General features: G+C 48.5%; 2 protein-coding genes and 1 non-coding gene across 3 annotated transcripts in view; 1 reads left to right on the forward strand and 2 right to left on the reverse strand.

The window, feature by feature from the left end:
- IRF3 (interferon regulatory factor 3) overlaps nucleotides 1-19,694 on the reverse strand; it is a 336,177-nt gene that overhangs the window by 202,257 nt on the left and 114,226 nt on the right. The window lies entirely within an intron of this gene.
- PRRG2 (proline rich and Gla domain 2) lies at nucleotides 757-19,408 on the forward strand. The gene is made up of 7 exons (XM_053362550.1): nucleotides 757-861; nucleotides 989-1,102; nucleotides 4,740-4,903; nucleotides 11,617-11,666; nucleotides 13,047-13,169; nucleotides 16,556-16,699; nucleotides 19,077-19,408. Exons 1-7 carry the CDS (start codon nucleotides 759-761, stop codon nucleotides 19,105-19,107), a joined length of 729 nt encoding a protein of 242 aa, XP_053218525.1. The 5' UTR covers nucleotides 757-758; the 3' UTR covers nucleotides 19,108-19,408.
- Nucleotides 11,829-11,902, reverse strand: TRNAK-UUU (transfer RNA lysine (anticodon UUU)). Its single transcript has one exon. It is a non-coding gene; the product is annotated as a tRNA-Lys (tRNA).

Below are 19,694 nucleotides of genomic sequence, written 5' to 3' on the forward strand. Positions count from 1 at the left end.
CTAACTTACCTCAGACACTATCCATTTAAAGCACATGGCTTCCTCCCCCAAAATCTGGGAATTGTAGTTTATCCCTCACAGTGCTACAGTTCCCAGCACCATTAAGAAACTAAGGTTCCCAGGATTCTGTGAAGGAAGCCATGTGTGAGTGTTGTTGTGAGGATAAAATGGGGAAAGAGCCTTGAGGTACCTGGAGAAAAGTAATGAGAAATGCATAAATAAATTTCTGTATTTCAGCACATTTACAACTCCCGGCTTCTGAACCAGCTCCTGGTAAGCGTTCTTTTAACTGCAGTTTCATCTGCAGCAATTAGCAGGTATTAATGTTTAGCACCATGCTATGAAGTGCTTCGCCTGCTGATTTCTACAGATCAGACTTCTGTTAACAGGAACCGGGAGTAAGCCAGACCCAGTTGGGAATCCAATTTAAAATGGAAAATGGTTAAAAAATAAAACCAATTACCTGGTCAGGCTCCTCATTGGTAATGCTTTTTTAACCACCTGGCAGATTCCCTCTCCACAGGCCTGGCCCGAGATATTTAGCTGCCTGAGGCGAAGAAGGAACCCCCACTCTCTGTCAAAGTAGACGGTACCCAAGGCCAGATATTTTGGTACTAGTGGCAGAAAAATCCCACCTCCCCTCCCTCACTCCCCAGCAGTAAAAACAACAATAATGAATCAATTTACTAACAGCGACTCTGTCTCTCCAGCTTTCTTGTTAATATTGGGCTCTTATCAAGTCCCCAGCAGTTGTCCCCATGTTATCAGACAGTAGAGCAGCAACTGTTTTCTCTATGGGGAGGAACCAGTTGTATAATAGCAGCAGTGTGTTGTGTCTAATGCCTGTGTTGTTGTTTTTTCGTAAGTGAAGGCTGGCAGATAAGAGAGAGCTACTGTATCACGTGAATGGGTGGTGTTATCCCAGAATATATATTGGAGGACTCTCTTGAACCCAGAACCTAGGCACTGTCTCATGTCCTCCTTTCAGGGCGCGTCATGTGGAGTCCTCCATGTCTTCTTTTGCTGTTCCAAGCCCTCAGCCACAGCTTTGCCGTTCCGCTACACAAGCAGCCGGAACACCAGCGGACTCTAGAGGTTCAAGGTAAGTTGAGGGTTGGGGGACACGCGCATGTGCGCACACACACACATATCCTTGCCAGGGCTGCCTGCATCTGTTTTCAAAAGGAATCACACTGTGGGATAACACAGAATCCATCTGCTTTTATTCTGGGAATGATGAAGCCACTTTGTTGAGGAGCACATTTCAGGGGCAAAGATGCAACAGGGATTGTGTGTGTGGACTAGGTGGAAAAAACCAAGAACTTGCTTTTCACCGATTGTAAAAGAAAATGTTGTGCGTGCAGAGTCTAAAGGAACAAAGAGCCTGGAGGTCACAGGTGACTTTTTAAGGTTATTTGAAGTGAGGAAAATGCCTACATAAGAGCTGTAAAGTAGAACGAGTTCCCCCTAAATAGGCCTTTCTTAAGCCTTCTTTATTGACGTTTGTACCTTCCTCCCAAGGGATGCGGGTGGCGCTGTGGGTTAAACCTCAGAGCCTAGGACTTGCCGATCAGAAAGTTGGTGGTTTGAATCCCCGCGACGGGGTGAGCTCCCGTTGCTTGGTCCCTGCTCCTGCCCACCTAGCAGTTCGAAAGCACGTCAAAGTGCAAGTAGATAAATAGGTACCGCTCCGGCAGAAAGGTCAACGGCGTTGACTCTGGTTCGCCAGAAGCGGCTTAGTCATGCTGGCCACATGACCCAGAAGCTGTACGCCGGCTCCCTCGGCCAATAAAACGAGATGAGCGCCGCAACCCCAGAGTCGGCCACGACTGGACCTAATGGTCAGGGGTCCCTTTACCTTTACCTTCCTCCTGGCAGCTAGGATATCATGCAAGGATCTTCTCATCCCAGCCACCCATGTCTCCCCACCCCAGAAACTCTATGATTAGGTCCTGCACTGAGCTTCATGGCTGAGTGAGGATTTGAACCCCTTTCTCCAGCACTTTAACCACTGCACACCACCACTAGCTCTCTTACTTACCAGCGAGTGCATTGGACCCTTGCGGAACTACATTCCACATTTTCCAATGAATACAATATATGGGGGGGGAAGCATCACATTTCCTCAAACTGTGTGCAATAAGTAATCTACGTCCAGCCAATGAGAGGTTTGTCCCACTGGCTGTGGTAGCAATGAGAAGCCCAAGCTCCCTGCACTGCCCCTCTCATTCCTAAACACAGACGTCACAGCAAGCAAATAGCCAGCGAGTGCATTGGACCCTTGCGGAACTACATTCCACATTTTCAAATGAATACAATATATGGGGGGGGGGGAAGCATCACATTTCCTCAAACTGTGTGCAATAAGCTTTTGAGTTCTAACGAAGGGTCATTCAACCAGGAAGTGAAGGCATGTGACTGTGAGCAACGAAAAAAGCAACAATGCCTCATGCCTAGTGTCTAGTGTCTAAAACAGCTCACCTGGAAAGGTTGGGAAAGTATCAAAGCAAGCAGTGACATTTGAAGAAAGGAGAAGGACCTGATGGGTGCAGCTGTCGGCTCCCAGGCCTTTCTGGACCTCCCAGAAGCCTCTGCTATACCTGCAAAATCCCGTATTTTTCGCTCGATAACACACACCTGACCATAACACGCACATAGTTTTTAGAGGAGGAAAACAAGAAAAAAAAATTCTGAATGAAACAGTGGATGTATCATTTTTGTGCTTCATGCTGTGGCCACAGACATGTGATTTGACAGTGAGTTTGGGGTAGCCCAATGCAAAGATCCTGAGGATCCATGTGGATCCATGCTTTGTAACCACGTTTTAAGTGGGGAGGGAAGGAAAAACACAGAAGGGACAAGGAGCAGGAGAGGGGTGTGCGGAGAAGCAGCTGGCTAACAATGCAGGAGAGGGGTTTAACGGGAGGGAGGAAAGGAAGGCAAAAGTTTCCTCCCACCCACCCAAGCCAGCTCTCTCTCTCTCTCTCTCTCTCTCTCTCTCTCTCTCTCTCCCTCTCCCTCTCCCTCTCCCTCTCCCACCTGCATGTTTTCCGGCTGCCTGCGAGTCCATAGAATGCTGGACGAAGCAGCAGCACCGGAGCACGGAGAGGAGGAGGTGGTGGCTGTCGGCTGCGCTCCTAGCTGACGGAACCTGAGCCAATGCGCGCAGTGTGACTAGGAAGGAATTAGAAGGAAGGACGCGATCCTTTCCTTTCCCCTCTGTTTGCCAGGAGGGCAGGGGATTTCCCTGCTCTTTGTTGCGTTTGAGCAAACACAGCAACCGAAAACAGGAGAGGGTGGGCAGTAAGACCCTGAGGCAGAATGCAGGAAAGCAGCAACCTCCTCTCTTTAGCCTTCCCTCCTCCGCGCGATCTGATTTTTGCCCCTGTACTCGGGCCAGTCGGCTCCAGGGACCACACATTCGCTCAATAACACGCACAGACATTTCCCCTTACTTTTTAGGAGAAAAAATGTGAGTGTTATAGAGAGAAAAATACGGTAAATGCTGCCATTCTCAGTCCTCTACATATGCAACGTCCCCTAGAGGGTGGAAAGTGTATGCTAACTGGCTGGGGTTGATGGGAGTTGTCGTCAAAAACATCTGGAGGGCACCATGTTGGCAAAGGCTGGTGTATGTGAAAATAACTGATGACTTCAACGTGACACACCCAAGAATACTGGGAGCTGGTGTTTGCTAAGGGTGCAGAGAGTTGTTAGGAGACCCTAGTTCCCTCTCCCAGAATTCCCTGGGAAGAGGGATTGGCTGTTAAACCACTCTGGGAACTGCAGAGGGGAATGTGAGTCTCCCATACCGTCCAAATTTTTACGGCGTAAAATTGGGGTGAGAGTGCGATATTGCAGCACCCCCAACAGCCACTAAGATCTCATACGAATGTCCCATTTTTCCCGGGGCAACTTGAAAGGCATGGGCTCCTAACAAGTGTGTTTCCTTGACAAATTACAGTCCCTAGAATTCTGTAGGGGAGCAGTCTAGCTTGGAGGGCACAGCACAGGGCAGAGGGCACACAGGGTCAAAGGTTCTCCACTTTGGTGTAGCAACAACTCCCCTTTCTTTGAGAGAACAAATGACCCTTGGTCCTAGGACAGTGGTGGCGAACCTATGGAGCCCTCTCTGTGGGCACGCGCGCCGTTGCCCCAGCAGGGCCATAGCTAGGGGGTGAAACAGGTGCTTCAGCGCTGCAGGAGGCTCCTGGCCGCTTCCAGCATGGTCCCAGCGCTGCTAGGGCACCATTTTCACCCTCGGGCCACGCTGGGGGGAGGAGGAGAGGAGGGCTCGTGTTGGGAAACTGCTGCTCTGTCCAGGCCTCGACTTTTGATGCGCCAGGGCCTCCCGCCAGTTTGTCATTCCTACTCGAGAGTAAGCCACCTGGAGTTCAGCAAGGTTAGACAAATTATCAGCATGCGTACAACAGCAAAAATCACATTACTTATTCAAAAGCATGCCAAATGCAAACTTTTACCTTAAAAAAAAGTTGTTTGTATCATTGAAAGCTCTGTTACTGTGTTTTTTCTTTTAAGACAAAAGATGTTAATGTATGTTTTTTTTCTAAACTAAAACCTCAGTATTCAGGTTGATGCCGTGTTAGCACTTTGCGATAAATAAGTGGGTTTTGGGTTGCAGTTTGGGCATTCGGTCTCTAAAACGTTCGCCATCACTGTCCTAGGACATCTTGCCTTCTCTAAACTCCGGGATAATATTTTATGGTTTCTGTTCTCAGTGATCCTGGATGACTCTACTGCACATCGATTCCTGAGCCGTAAGCCTCTTTATAACCACTGGGATTTTGAGCTGTTCACGCCAGGCAACTTTCAGCGCGAATGCATAGAAGAAATTTGCAACTACGAAGAAATGCGCGAAGTCTTTGAGGACGACTTCCAAACAGCTGAGTATGGGGAAAGCCTTGGGCTTGGGAGCATCATAGCATCTAGCATAGAGATTTTGAAACTGTTCTGCTGCACTTCTAAGGTAAAGGTAAAGGTACCCCTGCCCGTCCGGGCCAGTCTTGCCAGACTCTAGGGTTGTGCGCTCATCTCACTCTATAGGCCGGGAGCCAGCGCTGTCCGCAGACACTTCCGGGTCACGTGGCCAGCGTGACAAGCTGCATCTGGCGAGCCAGCGCAGCACACGGAACGCCGTTTACCTTCCCGCTGGTAAGCGGTCCCTATTTATCTACTTGCACCCAGGGGTGCTTTCGAACTGCTAGGTTGGCAGGCGCTGGGACCGAGCGACGGGAGCACACCCCGCCGCGGGGATTCGAACCGCCGACCTTTCGATCGGCAAGTCCTAGACGCTCAGGCTTTTACCCACAGCGCCACCTGCGTCCACTGCACTTCTAGGTACTCGCAAAAAAACACACCCAGAATTATAGAGGGGGAAATGATTCAGGGCCAACAGGGATAAATGCCAAATTAAAATCTGATGCAGCTGTCTGTACCTGCTGAGTGAAAGGAGAACCTAGCAACACCTGCCTGCTACATAGCAACGTGTCTTCATGACTGCACCAGGGCGACTAGAGTAAAACTGGAGTTTTAATTTGATAGCCTTTCTAGCAACCTGCCAAAGGGCTATAATGTCAGGAATGTGGTTAGCAAAGAAGAAGCAAGTCAAAATACAGTAGTTGTCTGCCATCGTACAATAAACGTAAAGGCTTACTAAGGTAGTGGACTGGTTGCAGAGGGGGAGAGAGAGAGCATTCGAAAACCAGGACCTCTGCTTTTCCAGGAAGAGATTAAATAAATTAATAGCAAGAGGGTTGTTATTTATACAGACATGGGGGTAAAACCTAATTGCTAAGTTCTCTAGGAAGGAGTTTAATATTGGGGCAGACCAATTCTCCCCCCCCCCCATGCTAAAAAGGTAAAGGTAAAGGGACCCCTGACCATTAGGTCCAGTCGTGACTGACTCTGGGGTTGTGGCGCTCATCTCGCTTTATTGGTCGAGAGAGCCGGCATACAGCTTCCGGGTCATGTGGCCAGCATGACTAAGCTGCTTCTGATGAACCAGAGCAGCACATGGAAACGCCATTTACCTTCCCGCTGGAGCAGTACCTATTTATCTACTTGCACTCTTGACATGCTTTCGAACTGCTAGGTTGGCAGGAGCAGGGACCGAGCAACGGGAGCTCACCCCGTGGCGGGCATTTGAACCACCGACCTTCTGATCGGCAAGTCCTAGGCTCTGTGGCATAACCCACAGCGCCACCCGCATCCCTCCCCCCATGCTAGGCCCAACATTTTATATTAAAAAAATAAATAAACCACACTGACTGCACTGCACATTTAAAATATTATTTCCTGCCATCATCTGTGCACCTAGATTTATGAAGTTGAAAACTGAAAGGGCGGAAGCAGACAAAAAGCAGCTCTGAGTCATGCTTTACCTGCTGTACATTTGGAAACTGAAATTGTGATTGATGTAAACTGAGGATGAGGAAAGTTGTGGTTCTGTGTTGCATTCAGTGTGTGTTCAGGGTCCTCATACAGGAAGAGGGGACAAGATTCCATGCTTCCCTTAGAAGGCAATAAAGCCCTGGTGCTTCAGAGCCAAGGAAAACCAGGGAACCTCGTTTGTCATGAACTACAGTGCTCCATGTCAGGACTCGTCTAGGGAATTTGGAGCAGGTAGATTCCTAGCATAGTAGAAGAGCCACGTGCAAACAGGCCTCAGGCTTCCTATTACAGAGCTATGTCCTGGTCTCTGGATGGTTCAGGGCAGGCAGGGAGTGATACCAGCAGAGATGGATTGCTGAAATAAATCCGTGACTAGGCTGGGGCTCGTTTGCATCTCAGTTTCCTGGGGGGAGAGTGATAAGGGCTGCATCAAATTGGGAAATCAGTGTGTGTGAGATCAGTTTAAACACCGCCCTATTCTGAACTGTGAAGGTGATTCAAGTTGATGTGTTTGTGTGGTTTCTGGGATATATTCTCCTTTGTATATTTAGATTTTGTGTCACTTCCTATCTTGACAGGCTATGCGGTTTCCAACATTTCCATGTAACTAAACGCAAGAGAAGCCAAAGTAGATTCTCGGGATAAACTGCCCAATATTATTTCTCCCTTCTCTCTAAATACACTCTCTCCTGTATCCAAGGCCTTTCATCCCCTTCTTTGCCATCCACACCAGGAGACCCTTCTCCTTTCCTCAGTCCCTGTCTTCCCCCACAATGGAGACTGGTCCATTGCCAATCTCATCCAGCCCTCAGCTTAGACCCCCACCTGCCTGCTTGCTTGCAACCAGTCCAGGGGCTGGCCCTGGCTGTAGTTTTCTCCTCCATCATCTCAGTGTTTCCCTTGCACAGCTCGGCAGGGAGGAGGAGGGGGACAAAAATAGTTGGCTCTCAATGGCTCTAGCGCCACCTAGAGTTGGCCTCCCTGCCTTCAGACCCACCAGTCCTAAATAGGCACCAGCCGCCACTGTTCCCCCAAGCTTATGCCCTCTGCTCTTATTGGTTGAGAGCATTTCTCTCGTAAGTGCATCCCTTTAGTCTGGGGATGAGGACATTGGGCTGCATTCGCCATGTTCCCTGACCATTGGTCATGCCGGCTGGGGCTGATGAGAGTTGCAATCCGACAACATCTGGAGGGCCACAGGTTCCCAGCCCTTCCTTGCACCAGTCCCCTTAAATCCCGAAATGCTGAATTGAATGTATGAATGCTCCAACACATGCCACAGTGGCAGGTCGCCAGCGCTTCAACTGGCTCAGTTAATACAGTGGTACCTCAGGTTACATACGCTTCAGGTTACATACGCTTCAGGTTACACACTCCGCTAACCCAGAAATACTGCTTCAGGTTAAGAACTTTGCTTCAGGATGAGAACAGAAATTGTGCTCCGGCGGCACGGCAGCAGCAGGAGGCCCCATTAGTTAAAGTGGTGCTTCAGGTTAAGAACAGTTTCAGGTTAAGTACGGACCTCCGGAACGAATTAAGTACTTAACCCGAGGTACCACTGTACTTAGAATTTGTTTTCTGGGTTTCTGTGGGGAAGCATTTGCAGGACCAGAATTAATTGGGGAAACTGCTATTTATAAAAATAACGTGTGCACCCTCGTGCACTTTTTCAAGTTTTTCTGCTGGTGCTGCGAGGGCATAGACACAGACAATAGAACTGGCTTATTCGCGCCTTATCTTTGTGCCAGCTAGCATTATCTTGAGGAAGCGCTGTGTTGTTTTCTCTATAGCATTCATGTTTATTGACATCTTACATCTTTATTTCACACCAGCCCATCCTTAAATGCAGAGTACTACTTCATGGTAATCACGATTCAGAACCCTTGTAGCCCAAGGTGATTTGTTTGTAGTTTAGAAACCAGAAGAACCGCAAATAATATGTAACCTTCCTTTACTGTAGTCAAGAGGTTAGTTATCGCAATATTCGCCCTTGATAGTGGAAGACCTAAACAGCCCTAGAGGGGCGAGTCTGTTGCAGCAATTGAGGCGGTGGTTTTCTGTCCCGCTGCAGGTGCTAATTAGCTGAGCAATGCTAAGCTGATTGTGTTAATCGACAATTACTGCTGTTGTAAATGGCGGATGAACTGGTTTCGCTTATATTTCAGCTTTAATTGAATTGTCACAGTCTGCACCTTCTGCATTTCATTGCCATTTGCCTCTACTATGTCTCTTCCCGCCCCCCTTTTAAACCTGTGTATGTTTGTCTGCCACCAAAGCTCATGCCACAATAAACCGGTCTGTTTTAACACCACTTCCCATACAGTGCTGGGGATATGTATATGTTTCACGATTCCCCCTCCTTTGCTTTTTTAAAAAATGGATGTGCTCAGGGTTTGTTGTCATCGCCCACCATTTTGAAATATTGGGCCTTTCTGCACTTGCCATTTATAGTGGAATAGTCGCTGTTTGCTCTGATGTTTTGAAGAGTGCATTTGTTTGCGGCACCCAACTTTCTTCCTCATGGTATCTCCATTTTCCTCTCCCTGTCCAAGTCCCCCAGCTAATTTCCCTTTCCTTCCTGCTCTGTTGGTCATTCTGTCGCCTACCTGGATCTTGAAAACCATACAGTGGTACCTCAGGTTAAGAACTTAATTCGTTCCAGAGGTCCGTTCTTAACCTGAAACTGTTCTTAACCTGAAGCACCACTTTAGCTAATGGGGCCTCCTGCTGCTGCCTCACCACTGGAGCACGATTCCTGTTCTCATCCTGAAGCAAAGTTCTTAACCCGAGGTACTATTTCTGGGTTAGTGGAGTCTGTAACATGAAGCGCATGCAACCTGAAGCGTCTGTAACCCGAGGTACCACTGTATAGCGCTAAAAGAGGAAGTGGGAAAGTGTTGTTCTTCGAACTTCCTCCTCCAGCTCTCGGTATTTTTCAAGAAAGGGGTGGAAAGTAGCTATCTTTACCACCTGATGATGAAGGGGACAGTGAGCGGAGGGGAGGTACAGGGGCTTTGTGGGCTCTGGGTGTGGCATTGCGCCCACAGGACCATGTTGACAACATCAGCATTGAATTCTGCAGAAGGGTGAATGCCAGGAGGTGCCACTTTCCCCAATGCTGCAATTTGGCAGGAGAAGCTGTTCCTGCTTTAATCCTTCTCCAGCATATTGGACACAGCTGCCAGCCGCCCTATCCCTTACTAATATGACAAATCTCCCAAGTAATTGCAAGCAGAGGTTTGGGCTGTGCAGTTTTGCATGTCCGTAGGATTGCATGGCACAGTTTCTTATGTGCTCGCAGCCAGTTCAGAATTTGGACTGGTTTCAGCTCCTGACTCAGAGAGAGGCAACACCTTTTGTATTAAATTTAACTTGTTGCATACACAGTTTAAAATATTTACGGTTCCTTCAGCTAAACAGATCTGCCGAGATTTGACTTCTGAGGACGGGGGTTAAGTTAGCCTGTTGTTTGCGGCCAAGAATGCCAAGAGTCCTGTGGCAAAGATTAATTTAGTGCAAAAGGAACTTTCGTTAGCTGATTTCGTGAATCCGAGGGATTTGAGGTTGTCTCCCCTCCCGCCTATTTTAAAGGACTTTCTTTTGCGATAAACTGATGCCCTCTAGAGTGCGTATTGCAAACGACAAGTGTGGAAATAAGGCAGCATTGCTGGAGAAGCAGTCTCAGGCTGTGTGCACACCAGGGTGTCATTGCACATGTGGGTGGCACAGATGCCATTTTTCTGTGTGTGCTTCAGTCCACGCCCAAGCCGGTTCCATTTAAACCTTGACTAGCAGGCAGTGGGGATGCGGGTGGCACTGTGGGTTAAACCACAAAGCCTAGGACTTGCCGATCAGAAGGTCGGCGGTTCGAATCCCCGCCATGGGGTGAGCTCCCTGCTCCTGCCAACCTAGCAGTTTGAAAGCACGTCAAGTGCAAGTAGATAAATAGGTACCGCTCTGGCAGGAAGGTAAACGGTGTTTCTGTGCGCTGCTCTGGTTCGTCAGAAGCGGCTTAGTCATGCTGGCCACATGACCCGGAAGCTGTACGCCGGCTCCCTCGGCCAGGAAAGCGAGATGAGCGCCGCAACCCCATAGTCGTCCGCGACTGGACCTAACGGTCAGGGGTCCCTTCACAGGCAATAACTTATTGAGTGTATTCGCTCTGTTCATTATGGAAACCTGAGGTCTGTTGTTGGCGTGTGCACATGTATTTGCTTACCTGTAAGTGCATGCACCTTTAAGGTGGGGGATTCATTTTGCGGTGGAACGGTGAAATAGTGAGCTATACCCAAAGCCAAAGTGTCAAGCACGTTTCACAATGGGCAAAATGGCCATGTATTTATTTAGTCAGAAAGACATGTTTTCCAATTTACCAGATTTGTGCAAAACAACACTTTCAAAAATAAGTACCCGTTTGTTGTGTCGCACCTGGTCTTGCCAGGTAAGGAGCCAGCAGCCCACCAAGAAGGGCCTCACCAGGGCAAAAAATGGCCCCTCCCGCAGCTACACTTCCCAGAATTCCCTGGGGAGAGGAACTGGTTGTAAAATCACTCTGGGGGTTGTAGCTGTGTAAGGGGAATAGGCGTTTCCAAAAACGCTCAGCACCCTTAACAAACTACAATTCCCAGGATCCTTGGGGGGAAGCCATGAATGTTTAAAGTGGCGTGATATTGCTTTAAATGTATAGTGCAGATAGCATCTAGTGCTTACCACCACCTGAACTGGCGGGAAGGCTGTTACCGTATTTTTCGCCCTATAGGACGCACTTTTTCCTCCTCCAAAAATGAAGGGGAAATGTGTGTGCGTCCTATGGGGCGAATGCAGGCTTTCGCTGAAGCCTGGAGAGCGAGAGGGGTCGGGGCGCTGCAGGCTTCAGGAAGCTATCTGCAGTTCCCGCCAGGCTCCTAAGGCTTGCGGACAGCAGCCTGCAGCCCGAAACCCGGGGAGGACAGTGGAGCGCGGCCCGGGCTTCGGGCAGCTCTCCGCAAGCCTGGGGAGACCGCGGGAGTTCCCGCAGGGCACCCCAGGCTTGCAGATAGCAGCCTGTTCTGGGGGCTGGGGTTGGGGGAAGCTTGGGCTTCCCCCTCCCCAGCCCCACGCCTGGGGGGGGAAATAAAAAACTAGGTGCAAAAAAGACTATAGGGCGAAAAAGACGGTATTTGCTATCATGCCATGTTAACCTCCCTTTTTTTGTTCTCTCTTCAGAAAATGTTTTGGGATGTCTACGAACACAACGGGAAAGGAGGCGCAAGTGAGTAAGGGTAGAAAATGGCAGCGGGAAATTCCCAGGCATGCCTCTTATTACTGCCCATTGTGAGTCAGCTAATGACAGAAGGAAACAAACTCCTGTTTGGTTTCCCAGAGGCTCATCCTTGAGGAGCAAACAGGCCACAAACACCCACGCGCCCAATTTATTTTGCCCAATGTGGGGCTCGAACCCACAACCCTGAGGTTAAAAGTCTCATGCTCTACCGACTGAGCTATCCCAGGCCAAATTTCAGTAGGGGAAAGCAAGAGCAGACTTTGGCACTTGCGCCAGGGGCTTACTCTGAGCTGAGGGGTGCCAACAGGGTTTTCAAGGCCCAGTACACTCTGCGGATTGGGCCCTCTGCAAAATAAGTTGGTGGGCTCTCATCGCCACTGTGCTTTGCAGCACCCCCAGCTGTCCTACAAGGGAAATACAAAGCATGTTATACTTCGTTTTAAAAGGGGGATCAAAAGGGTCTAGTGAACATTTGGTTCTCGGTGTGTCCAAGGCTTCCTCTTGTTGCTGCTTTATTTTTCTAGCTCACATTCTGTTCCTTACAGTTAAACTTATTTCACAATAGTTTTTTTTGTTGTTTTTGAACTTTTTATCCTTAAGCATCAGCTCTCCACCTGCCAAATCCTGTATGTACAGTATTTTACCATTTGCAATTTCCAGTCCCTTTTTCCTTAAAAAACGAACAAACAAACACCCAGTTTAGGGGTACTCTCATTTTGACTCAAGAAAATCACCATTTTATAGTTCAAATCAGGGAAAGTAAATGCAGTAAATGGACAAAAGTACAAAGATGCACAAAATGTTTAGGGGTATGCGTACACTTGCGTCCCCCCAGGAAAAAACCACTGGCAATATCTACAAGTGAGTGCAAGGAATTTATTTTAGAAATGATTATTGCTGCTTTATTGTGGATTTGATAATTTGTGATGATCAAATCCACAATAAATGAGCAATAATCATTTCTAAAACAAATTCCTTTCCTTCCTCCTACATGTGTGAAAAAGCCCAATAGTTCACTTTTACTAGGTGTTTTCCCTTTTCTTATCTGCACAGGCCACTCTGCCAAAGATCCTGCCAGAACTCTTATTAAATTCCCAGCCGAAATATCTCCTGTTGTTGTCCCTTCTAAAATAGGAATTCCAAGGACGACCTTCTGCCTCAGTGTTTTCCCACGGCTGCTTCATAAACAGCCCATAATAGCAAGGGAGGGCAGATTGTACTTCCTGGAGAAAAGGCAACTTTGATATCTCTGAAGCCCCTCTGAATCAGGGTGGCAGTGTCCACAACAGGGCTCCTATTAGGGCAATTTGCGGAGGCAGACACCAGATGTCTCTACTAATCTTCCCTCAATCTCTCCAGCTTCCACAGTAAGACCTGGTGTTGACGTGGCCGGCCTGGTGGCTGGCCTCGTAGGAGCGTTGGTGTCTGCAGTCATGTTTGTGATTGTGGGCATGTATTACATCAAATACCGGAGGAAGCAGAGGAGCCGTTCCAGGTACGGATCAGGGTCCAAGTATAGGTGCTCTGGGGGGCATGCATGCATGGGAATGAGAAGCAGTTCCAGGCAGCTTTCAAAATCAGGAGGTCCTAGTCAGGGTCAGCATGAACGATGCAGGGCTCCATTGTCAGGGAAGTTAACTCTTTATTCAAGGAGGTAAAGGTAAAGGGACCCCTGACCATTAGGTCCAGTCGTGACCGACTCTGGGGTTGTGGCGCTCATCTCGCTTTATTGGCCAAGGGAGCCGGCGTACAGCTTCCGGGTCATGTGGCCAGCATGACTAAACCACTTCTGGCGAACCAGAGCAGTGCACGGAAACGCCGTTTACCTTCCTGCAGGAGTAGTACCTATTTATCTACTTGCACTTGATGTGCTTTCAAACTGCTAGGTTGGCAGGAGCAGGGACCGAGCAACGGGAGCTCACCCCGTGGCGGGGATTCGAACCGCCAACCTTCTGATTGGCAAGTCCTAGGCTTTGTGGTTTAACCCACAGCGCCACCCGCGTCCCTCCTTTATTCAAGGAAACAGAATACAAATCAGCAGCAGTTCCCAGTAGGTCTTGCCCCTGTGGAGCAGTTGCCAGGACTGAAGGTCCCTGCCTTCTGCCCCTTCTAAGGCTCCTCCTCTCCTGGATGTTTCCCAAGCAGTCTCAAATGGTGTCTGTGTACCTGTGGTCTCTGTTCTTCTCTCCTTATTATCCTGCATGTTCTTGGAGACCACAGTGGAGGAGAGCTTGTTGCAACAATAATAATATAATAATAATAATAATTTATTATTTATTCCCTGCCCATCTGGCTGAGTTTCCCCAGCCACTCTGGGCGGCTCCCAATTGAGTTAAAAACAATACAGTATTAAATATTAAAAACTTCCCTAAACAGGGCTGCCTTCAGATGTCTTCTAAAAGTCAGGTAGTTGTTTATTTCCTTGACATCTGATGGGAGGACGTTCCACAGGGCAGGCGCCACTACCGAGAAGGCCCTCTGTCTGGTTCCCTGTAACCTCACTTCTCGCAATGAGGGAACCGCCAGATTGCCCTCGGCGCTGGATCTCAGTGTCTGGGCTGAACGATGGGGGTGGAGTGGGAGACTCCCTGGATTCTTCAGCAGCCTGACCTCCCTCTTCTGCTTCAGCCTCAGAGTCTGAACTGCTCCCTGCCACACGCTCTTTCTGCTCCCAAACCCTGTTGTCTCGTCAGCATCCAGCCCCTCCTCACAAACTTCTCCCTCTAACCACTCCTCAAGTGTCCCATCGCTCCTCTTCAGCCAGCCAGTCCCTGACAGTCCTTGAGTGGATCTCCCACAGTTGATCACACTCCAGTCGGTGCCCTCGACATTGGGGTCCCAGCTCCAAGAGGTACAGTCCTACCTTGGAAGTCAAATGGAATCCGTTCCGGAAGTCCGTTCTACTTCCAAAACGTTCAGAAACCAAAGTGCGGCTTCTGATTGGCTGCAGGAAGCTCCTGCAGCCAATCGGAAGCCACGGAAGCCCCGTCAGACATTCGGGTTCCAAAGAACGTTCACAAACCAGAACACCCACTTCCAGGTTTACGGCGTTCGGGAGCCAAAATGTCCGAGAAGCAAGGTGTTTGGGATCCAAGGTACGACTGTATAAGCCTCTTAGCAAAACATTTGCCAACAAGGGCAGGATTGCAAGTGCCGTGGAATCCAAACAAGCCAAGGTCAGCGGAGAAGATCAGCCTAGGTCTAGAGCCCAAGGTCAAACAACAGCCCAAAGTCAATATCACAAGCAGGTCAGGCAAACTGCCTGCACAAGGATGCAGAGACTTGTATTGTTCGCAGCTAGCAGAGGCCTTCCGGACCACAACCCTGCCCTGCCACACTAGGCTCCTTTGGGAAGAAGGATGGGATATAAATTCAGCGGCCAGGTTGCTCACCGGAGCAAGACGGTTTGAGCATATTACACCAATCCTGTTTCGACTGCACTGGCTACCAGTTAGTTTCTGGGCCCAATTCAAAGTGCTGGTTTTGACCTATAAAGCCTTAAACGGCTCAGGACCTCAATGCCTCAAGGACCACCTCTTTCCATATGAACCTACCCAGACCCTGAGATCATCTTCTGTAGCCCTCCTTTGTGTGCCTCCTTCTCGAGAGGTCCGGAGGGTGGCAACACGAGAACGGGGCCTTCTCTGCAGTCTATGGAATGCTCTCCCCAGGGAAGTTCGCCTGGCGCCTTCATTATACACCTTTAGGCGCCAGGTAAAAACCTTCCTTTTTAACCAGGCCTTTGGTTGATCAGATTTACATCCTAGGCCCTTTTAAAATGTGGGTTTTTTGCGGGGAGGGGAGCTATTGGGTTGTGTGTTTTTATTTTGGATTTTGTGGTTTTATATTTTGATTTTATTCTGTAAACTGCCCTGAGACCTGTGGGTATAGGGCAGTATAATATAATATAATATAATATAATATAATATAATATAATATAATATAATATAAATAAAATTAATTCCATCTGGTATGCTGGCTGAGACCCTACCTGCCTGCCCACTGTCTCACCAGGGTGGTGCATGCTCTGGTTATCTCCCGCTTAGATTATTGCAATGCACTTTACGTGGGGCTACCTTTGAATGTGACTCGGAAACTACAACTAATCCAGAATGCAGCTGCCAGATTGGTGAATGTGCGCAGCCGCCAGGACCATATAACACTGGACCTTGGATCTTTATGGGCTCCCAGTACATTTCCGAGCACAATTCAAAGTGTTGGTGTTGACCTTTAAAGCCCTAAACGGCTTCGGCCCTGTATACCTGAAGGAGCGTCTCCACCCCCATCGTTCAGCCCAGACATTGAGATCCAGCTCCGAGGGTCTCATTGCAATAAGTAAGTTACAGGGAAGCAGGCAGAAGGCCTTCTCTGTAGTGGAATGCCCTCCTGCCAGATGTCAAAGAGGTAATGAATTAGATGACCTTCTGTAGATGTCTGAAGGCAGCCCCGTATTAGGAAGTTTTTAATATGTGATGTTCTGTTGTGTCTTTGTATATTTTGTTGAAAGGTGCCCAGAGGGGCTGGGGCAACCCAGTCAGATGGGCGAGGTACAAAAAATATTATTATTATTAAGATAAATACTGCAGCTGCTGGTAGTTGAGGCATTTTAAGGATTGCTTATCAACAACCATTTGTTGATGGATGTTGGAATCATGTATCACCTGGAAGGCTGGCAGTCCACCATCTCCATCCTAGATCATTCTTTCTGTAATTCTTGGGCTTAAGAAAGTACTTCTTTCCTAAGCCGTACATGAGAAGCCCTTCTGAAGTCAGTGTGTTTTTTATGATGATATAACTGAGCTTGTCAGCAAGCAACCAGAGTCCATAGGAGTGCTTTGTGACATGCTCTCACCATTCTGACTCATCTCCTTCCCTCACCAGGGCTCAAAGCGACCTGTATCCTGCGGTGCCCCTCGCCACCTTTGGCGAGGAGCCAAAGCCAGAGTCGGCACCGGGACTTCCATCCTATGAGCAAGTGCTGGAAACTTCAGGTGTGCACGATGCACCTCCTCCACCTTACAACAGGTACAAGAGTTTTTCAGATCTTACCCCGAGCCTCTTGTCCAAGCTGCAACCCAAGTCTGTGTCAAGTGTGCAAGACAGAATGCTGAAATGGTCCAGCTTTTCTCAACCTTAGGTCCCCAGAGGTTGTCGGACTACAGCTCCCATCATCCCTAGCTAGCAGGACACTGGTCAGGGATGATGGGAATTGTAGTCCAACAATCTCTGGGGGACCCAAGGTTGAGAGATGCTGGTCTACATTGACTGGTAGGGGCTCTGCATGATTTTCAGACAGGGATTCTCTCCCAGCCCTCCCTAGTGATTGAACGTGGGACCTTCTACATTCCAAGCAGGTGCTCTCCCACCGAGCTATGGCCCTCTTCTAGCTTGTTTGGCAGAAGTGGCTGGAGAATTGGATTTGGGTCTTAACGCTGATCACGAATGGGCTGGGTCAGTGGGAAACAAACCCGTCTGTCCAGACCACATAGAGGAAGGGCAGAAGATTCCACATCTCTGTTGCAGCTTTGTAGCAGCATTAAACTACCCAGTGAAGATAAAAATGGGCTAGCTCCATGCGCACTGCCCTGAGCTCCTTGCAGGAAGGATGGGAAACTAATGTGACATGACGGCAACTGACAGAATGCTACTATGCTAGGCAGTTACTGCAGCATGGAACGGCTTCACGAAATGTAACTTTCTCTGTTGGCTCTGGCTGGGCTTAGCTAAAACCCAGGGACTATCCTGCTGTTTCTAATTTATCTTTATTTTAGAGTATTTTTGTTACTGTGAACAACTTAACGGCTGTGTGTACAGTGGTACCTCGGGTTATAGATGCTTCGGGTTACAAACTCTGCTAACCAGGAAGTGGTTGCTCCAGGTTAAGAACTTTGCCCCAGGATAAGAACGGAAATCACGCACCAGTAGTGCAGCATCAGCAGGAGGCCCCATTAGCGAAAGCACGCCTCAGGTTAAGAACAGTTTCAGGTTAAGAATGGACCTCCAGAATGAATTAAGTTCTTTATGCAAGGTACCACTGTATATGTTTATGAACTGGTAAAAGTGTAGCGGGGACCGCGGGTGGCGCTGTGGGTAAAACCTCAGCGCCTAGGGCTTGCCGATCGCATGGTCAGCGGTTCGAATCCCTGCAGCGGGGTGAGCTCCCGTCTTTTGGTCCCAGCTCCTGCCCACCTAGCAGTTCGAAAGCACCCCTAAGTGCAAGTAGATAAATAGGTACCGCTTTATAGCGGGAAGGTAAATGGCGTTTCCGTGTGCTGCACTGGTGCCGGCTCGCCAGAGCAGCTTCGTCATGCTGGCCACGTGACCCGGAAGTGTCTCCGGACAGCGCTGGCCCCCGGCCTCTTAAGTGAGATGGGCGCACAACCCTAGAGTTGGACATGACTGGCCCGTACGGGCAGGGGTACCTTTACCTTTAAACGTGTAGCGCAGAAGGCAGCAGTCCATTTCCTCCTGCCCCTGCCTGGCCCTGACCCAAACAGTGCTTTCCATGCATTCCTCTGTGCTCCTAAGTAGCCTCACAGGCAGCTGGAAATTCAGTTTGTATTTATATGCGAATTTGCCCAACACACACTTTCTGAAATACGTTGGACTCTCAGGTTGCGAACGTGATCCATGTGGGATGCACGTCCGCAACCCGCAGTGTCCGCAACCCGCAGCGTTGCATCTGCGTGCACACAGGTTGCGCTTCTGCGCATGTGCAAAGCGTGGTTTAGCGCTTCTGCGCATGCGCAACCGCCGAAACCCGAAAAAACGCAACCTAAAGCGTCTGTAACCCGAGGTATGACTGTAATATATGAATCAAATCGCAGCTAGGCTTCAAAATTTGCACACCTCCAAATTTTGCAATGCAGTTCTCCAGCTAAGGAATGGATCCAAAAATGCATACACTGGGGTAACTTTGCATTAAAATGCATACGTTCATGAAAATAGCTTCCCCCCAAAAATAAATGCATCCTATAAGGGAAGACTGCTTTGCAAAAATGAGTATGTAAAAAAAAAACTGCACACAAAGATGTGTTTTTGGAGAAATTCACACTAAAATGCCGCTTTATTTTCATGACTTGTGGCTTTTTTAAAAAACAAAATCACAAAGTTATGTGGAAATGTGGAGAAATGAACTGGATTAGAAAACAGGAATTGACAGACTCGCCAGTCACTGCTCTGAAGTTTTTGCCTGGCTCACCATTTCTTGTGTACTAGGCCAAGAGAGAGAGGTCAGTTTTCCTTGTTATTAATAAAGAAAGGGGGGGGGTTGTCCTGAATATATGATGCAACCTTGCATGAATGTTTTAAGCAAATTAGCATCACCTACTACTGTCATTGTATGGCTTCTTGCTCACTGTTAAGAAACTCTGTTTTTCTTTTTCTCCACTCCCCACCCCAGGAATAGCACCAACACTGCCCCACCAACCTGAGTTGTCAACAGCAAGATCACCTCTCTTGTGTACCCCCCTCCCCGCCAATTTATGTGCAGAAAAAAACACTGTGAATTCACCTGCAGCACACCTGATGGGGGGACATACACAAATATGGCGTGGACCGCTGAATTATGTATATTGCATATATCTGTGTACTATGTACAGAGAGAAAAAGTGTGTGTGTCAAGACAGAAAGCTGCATTATGTTGTTTGAGGAATAAGAATCTGAAATGTGAATAATACGGCTGTTCTTCACTACTCTGGCATAAAAATGAATCACCAACTTTACAGCTCCGAATCCAGCATTTGCGCAGGTTTCTCTCCTGCCCACCACCTGTGTCATGTGAACAAGCCTTGTTATAGCTGTGTCTTTATTCTGTCATGGCTTGCATGCGCTCGCTAGAGTTTGACAGAGGGTGGAAGGGATACCTGCTTGTTTTCATGCCCGATAAAATAATTCTCAGAGTATGCTTGAACAATAACTCTTAGGGCCTTTAGGGTGTGTTCAAGAGCACTATTAAGATGCAGAAGGGAAGAGGAGTGTATAACATCTGCCCTTGTGGTTGGTTTGCGGTATGAAGTCT

This window comes from Podarcis raffonei, chromosome 13 (assembly GCF_027172205.1).
Source record: "Podarcis raffonei isolate rPodRaf1 chromosome 13, rPodRaf1.pri, whole genome shotgun sequence".
Lineage (NCBI taxonomy): Eukaryota > Metazoa > Chordata > Lepidosauria > Squamata > Lacertidae > Podarcis > Podarcis raffonei.

Coding starts and splice junctions, on each gene's coding strand:
- PRRG2 (XM_053362550.1), top strand. CDS start 759: ATGTTATCAGACAGTAGAGCAGCAACTGTTTTCTCTATGGGGAGGAAC. Junction 862..988: donor GCCTGTGTTGTTGTTTTTTC/GTAAGTGAAGGC, acceptor TCCTCCTTTCAG/GGCGCGTCATGTGGAGTCCT. Junction 16,700..19,076: donor CCTCCTCCACCTTACAACAG/GTACAAGAGTTT, acceptor TCCCCACCCCAG/GAATAGCACCAACACTGCCC.